Consider the following 5,773-nt stretch of genomic DNA (forward strand, 5'->3'; position numbering starts at 1 on the left):
GAACAGGGAAGTATAACCAAAAAGGAACCACAAAGGAAAGATCTTAAGTGATGATGGCCTAGCGATGGTTTGACAGGGACCACAGGGGGGCTGCTACGCCACAGTGAATTTATAAAAGAATCCACAGCTCCCAAGACTAGGGGAAGCAGTGTCCTCACAGGTGTTATGTTTCTGTTAGGCAAAAAGATGAAAAAGATAGTACTGTAATGAGTTTGAGGATATAAATTATTTGTTCATAATGAAACAGGATTTCGGAATACACAACTAGATTTTAAACTCCTTGAGAACAGGGGCTTCATCTTATTACCTGTTGTATCCCTGGAGACAGTGATAACATAGAGACTATTATTTATTACGTGACAGGCTGCCTATCTTTCAATGTAAAAAAAGACCAACTGATAAACTGACAGAGTGACTCAAAGACGGAAGGAAAAAGAGACTAAGAGGCCTGGAAGCCACACATACAGAACCTATGAGACAGCAAAACTAGAAAGAGAAAACACGAACCATTTTCAAAGAGCTGACATAAATGCATCTGCATCTGAAATTAATCACTTCAGTACCTCAGAATAAACATCCATAACTAAAGTTGCCAATCATTTTAGCACATTTGGTTTCAAAATTCATAATGTTTGTTTTATGATGTGACTGGGCCTATCATTTGATTGTTTTAGTTTATAAATCAACTTAAGTGTAAGAAAATTCTATGAAAGCGTTATCTCCCCAACCATTAGGTGATAGATGAGATTCTCAAGGAAACTATAAATTATTTAATTTAAGATGTCATTTCTTATTAACAAACAGTGTAGAAATGTGTTATACTTTGTATAATCTATTACACAAATGATGTATAATAATACCTCTTACAGCTTCTCTTTAATCTTTCATTGTGAATAAAAGTGACTCAAGGAGGAGGGACTTCCAAAATAATCATCATATATGTATTATGAGAGTAGAAATAATGTAACTTGCAGAATGCTAATCCTGTTTTAATTCCACGTCTATCATAATCATGATATGCTTATCTGATGACACTACAGAAAAGTCACAAGGCTAATGCCTATGCAAGGATAGCATTATAAGCAAATCTACATACAAAAAAATTTCAGCAAAATTCCAGAAATTTATCCATTTTAGAGCTCTTCTTTCTTGTTTAGGGCAAACATCAAATCCTTTCCAGAAAGTAATGTTATTCTAATAATGTTGTAAAGTTTTGTCTTCTAGTGATCCTGATCCATATATTTCAGAAAGCACTCATAACATCCAAAAATAAAAGAACATTTCATTAACAGTAGGTATTCTCAAAGCCTAAAAGCTGAATATTTTTTTAAAAATCCACTGATAGTTAAATAAGGGGCCCAATCTTTAGCATCTTTGTTAGGTTTTATATCTAGACTAAAATTCTGGTTTTGTAGGTTCCGTAATACTAAATTGCCTGTTGGGTTTAGTGGCTTCTTGCATCAGTTCCTTCAACTGTCCAATTTGTTCATCACGGAAGTCATTAAGTTTTTCTTCTGAGAGGGCAGTTCCAAAGCACGCTTTTTTGGTTGAATTTTGTCTGCTTTCATTAGCTTGTTGACACAGCACTGCTGCATATACCTAGTGAAAAAAAAAAGAAAAGAAAGAAAATTTAGGGCTACAGATAAAAAACTGAAACAAGATCTGTTTTTATTTACTTAATGTTGGAAGGCTTGAAGAACTCTAATTACAAGTCACTTATTTTTCTCCATCACTGAGTCTTCTTCATTTGTTGTTGAAGACACAAACAATATAATTATGTCTCTACTATTCAGTGATAATTTCAAATATATCAACTTTTAGCACTTTGAGAGTTTTTATAACATTTAGCAAAGTTTTTAACCTGGAGATCCAGTCAAGGGGCCCATGGATGGATTTCAGAATCATGTATAAAGGACCCAAAATCACATGCAAAATAGTATATAGATAAGCATGGAAAAATTTCTGGGGCCATAGCTTTTATCTGTTTTCAAAGGAGGACATAAGTGTTATAGGCTTAAAAGTAGGTCTCAGGAGTCATTAAGTTCATTTCTCTGTCTTCAATTAAAATCTAATTTAAATCACATTAGGGAGAGAAACTTTTTAAATCTTTAAACTTTCAATATTTAACAACTACTTCTGTCAGGGAAGTGGAAGGAGGATTGGGCAATCTACTTCCATAAGGATTTACCTCCTCAGAAACCCAAAGGGGGTCGCTATGAGTTGGAATTGACTCAACAGCAGTGAGTTTGGTTTTTGTTTGGTTCTGTCAGGGAAAGGTGTTCTAGTGGCACTGAGGTTAAAGCACAGGGCTGCTAACCAAAAGGCCAGTGGTTCAAACTCACCAGCTGCTCCACGGGTGAAAGATGAGGCAGTGTGCTTCCATGAAGATTTACAACCTTGGAAACCCTATAAGGCAGTTCCTACTCTGTCCTATAGAGTCACTGTAAGTCAGAATCGACTCGATAGTAGTGGGTCTGGTTTGGTTTGGGCCAGGGACAAAGTCTTTCTCGTGTTGTAATTTTTCTCTCGTTTGGTCACCACCTTCAGCAAAATATTCCAACTATTATTGTCTGTACAAGTGCCAATCTTTTTAAACAGACTCTCTTTACAATTAATCTTCTAATCAGGTAAGAAGTAGCAATGTATTTCAGTTCATGAGTTGAAAGACTATAGGCACACTCTGGGTAAGTGAATGAATTGGTTAACTAGGGATGACAGTGCTACTCAATCTGATTTGAGATAGTTGAACTGCTTATAATTGCTGGATTGCCAGTGTCACCAAAAAGAACACTCAACTTTAATTTCAGATATTCCATATCTTTTACTAGACTGAAAATATTTTCATGTTCTACAGAAATTGGGTTTTTTTTCCATAACAAAACATAAACAGTACACACACCTTAAGCTACTAACTTTACTTCTAGGTACATGCCACAGAGCAAGTTTTCTCTACCTTGGCACTACTGACATTTTAGATAATTTCTATAATTCTTCATTAAGCACAGGGGGCAGGAGGAGTCTGTCCTTGCATTGTAGTATGTTTAGCAGCATCCCTGGTCTCTTCACATTAAGTGCTAATGGCACTCTCCATCCAGTCTTGACAATCCATAATATTTCCAACATTGACAAATGACCCCTGAAAGGCAAACTCACCCTGGTTGAAAACCACTGCCCTCTACAGAAATTTTCAAATATGTGTATAAGGAACATGCTCAAGAATGTTTATTGTGGCAATGCTTGATAAAGCAAAAAGTTATAAACAATATAATTGTGCTTCAGTAACAGAAAAGGAGCTCTGGTGGCACAGTGCCTAAGGCACCTGACTGCTAACCAGAAGGCTGGCGGTTCAAACCCACCAGCCACACCTCAGAAAGAAGACTGGGCAATCTACTTCCCCGCTGAAACCCAAAGAGTGGTTGCTAAGAGTTGGATCCAACTCAACGGCAGTGAGTTTGGTTTTTGAGAGAAAGGGCAAATGTACTGAGATTTATTGAGACAACGAAGGAAGGTTGGGCAATCTACTCCGTAGTGATACTGTCTTGGAAACCCAAGGAGGGGTCGCTATGAGTCGGGTCCGATTCCATGGCACATAACAACAACAACAATGGCAAATGAATTTAATGTCTATGCATCACCAAGGATAAATCTCCAAAACAAATAGAATAAAAAAAGTAGGTTTAAAAAAGTTATGCAGTGCGGTACGCTTCCACTAATAGTGAAGTAATTTTATCAGACCAACCCTCCTGCAGATAACATTATGAACTCTGGGCAAAATGTAACAAAACTAGCAGTCCAAAAGCACTGGAAAGCAACCAAAGTCAGGAAGAAAGTAAAGGAGTTGACACTTTGCACATGAGAATAGCAGAGGGAATTGAGTGATACTCCCGTATTTAGAGCTTTTTGATGCCAGTTAGTGCTAAAAAGTCTGTGTAATGTATCATTCACAGTGTCTGGGAAAAAACTCCAAAATTACTAGAAACATAAATATGCAACTACAGTCAAGAGAAAAGGCCAAACCTGAAAGAGAGTCCAACCCTGATATGATTCAGATATTAGAATTAGTATATATATATATAATTTATAATAACAGGTATTATAAATATCAGGAGCTTCAGATATTAGAATTAGTGTGTGTATGTATGTATGTGTGTGTGTATATATATATATATATATATAGGAGCTCTGGTAGCATAGTGCCTAAGGCACTTGACTGCTAACCAGAAGGCCGGCGGTTCAAACCCACCAGCCACTCCTCGGAAGGAAGGTTGGGCAATCCTACTTTCGTAGTGATACTGCCTCGGAAACCCAAGGAGGGGTTGTTATTAGTCGGGGCCGACTCGACGGCACACAACAACAACAAATATATATATACATAAAATTAGCACAGGTATTATAAATATCAGGAGCTCTGGTGGCATAGTACCTAAGGCATCTGACTGCTTATCAGAAGAATGAAGGTTCAAACCCACCAGTCACTCCTCGGAAGGAAGATTGGGCAATTTACTTCCGTAGTGAAACTGCCTTGGAAACCCAAGGAGGGGTCGCTATGAGTCGGATCTGACTCGACAGCAGTGAGTTTGGGTTTTTTTTAATTGTAAATATGCTCAAAATATGTGAAGAAAAATATGGTAATGATGAATCAATAAATGAGAAATCTCAGCAATGAGAAAGTATAAGATCATTTACATTTTTAGAACTCAAAAATGCAATATTAAAACCAAACCCACTGCCACTGAGTTGATCCCAACTCATAGTGACCCCCTATAGGGTTTCCAAGGCTGTATATCTATATGGAAGTAGATTGCCCCATTTTTCTCCCAAGGAGCAGTTGGTGGGTTTGAACCACTGACCTTCTGGTTAGCAGCCAAGTCCTTTACCCACTATGCCACCAGAGCTCCTTAAAAATGCAATACACAAAATTAAAATAAAAGAAAGAAAAACTCATTGAGTAGACTTAAGAGCAGACTGGAAATAAAGAAAATGTAAACTTGAAAATAATATCAACAGAAATTCGTCAATCTGAAAAATGACACAAAAACTATTATAAAGAAAATCTCAATGATCTGTAGGGCAATATCAAAAGAGCTAATATATGTCTAATTGGAATTCCAAAAGAAAAGAGAATGAGACAGAAAAAATACTTGAAAAGCAAACATCTGAAAAATAAACATACAAATTCAAGACGCTTAGCAAGCTTTAAACCACCAGCTTCTGGTTAGCAGTCAAATACCTTGGGCACTAAGAGGTAGGTATAAGAGCTAGTAAAGTAACTATGGTACATCTATTTTGTACATATATACTGTATCTATATATCTAAGCAGGATAAATAAAAAATAAAACCACATTGAGGCACCTTATAGTCAAACTGCTAAAAGGAGTAATAAATCAACAATCTTGAAAAAGTTTATGAATAGTATGACTCTTTTTATAGGTTTTTAAAACAAAGCATTATTTATTTTAATATATTAACACATATTATTTATGAATACAGACTATTTGGGGCTTCTAGTACTGCTCTAACAGAAAATACCTCAAATGGATGGCTTTAACAAACAGGAATTTATTCTCTCACAGTTTAGGAGCCTAGAAGTCCAAGGTCAAAGTGACAGCTCTAGGAGCTGAGTGAAAGCCCCTCAACAGCTCTCTGCCTCTTGCTCCCAGCCCACTGAAGCTAGAAGCTTCTCTTAACTCAGGCAGCTGCTGGCTACTGAAGCTGACAAACTCAAGGTCGACAAGTAAAAGGGTTGTTGTTGTTGTTGTTGTTGTTGTTGTT

General features: G+C 36.8%; 1 protein-coding gene across 1 annotated transcript in view; it reads right to left on the bottom strand.

Moving 5' to 3' along the window:
* Nucleotides 1–1,395: 1,395 nt before the first annotated feature.
* The window catches only part of SDHAF3 (succinate dehydrogenase complex assembly factor 3), a 63,093-nt gene continuing 58,715 nt past the window's right edge, over nucleotides 1,396–5,773 (bottom strand). The window contains exon 2 of the mRNA XM_007939781.1: nucleotides 1,396–1,599. Coding sequence (XP_007937972.1) covers nucleotides 1,396–1,599 — 204 coding nt within the window. The remainder of the gene's footprint in view (nucleotides 1,600–5,773) is intronic.

Source organism: Orycteropus afer, unplaced genomic scaffold, assembly GCF_000298275.1.
Source record: "Orycteropus afer afer isolate SDZICR_OR568_19922 unplaced genomic scaffold, OryAfe1.0 scaffold00063, whole genome shotgun sequence".
NCBI lineage: Eukaryota > Metazoa > Chordata > Mammalia > Tubulidentata > Orycteropodidae > Orycteropus > Orycteropus afer.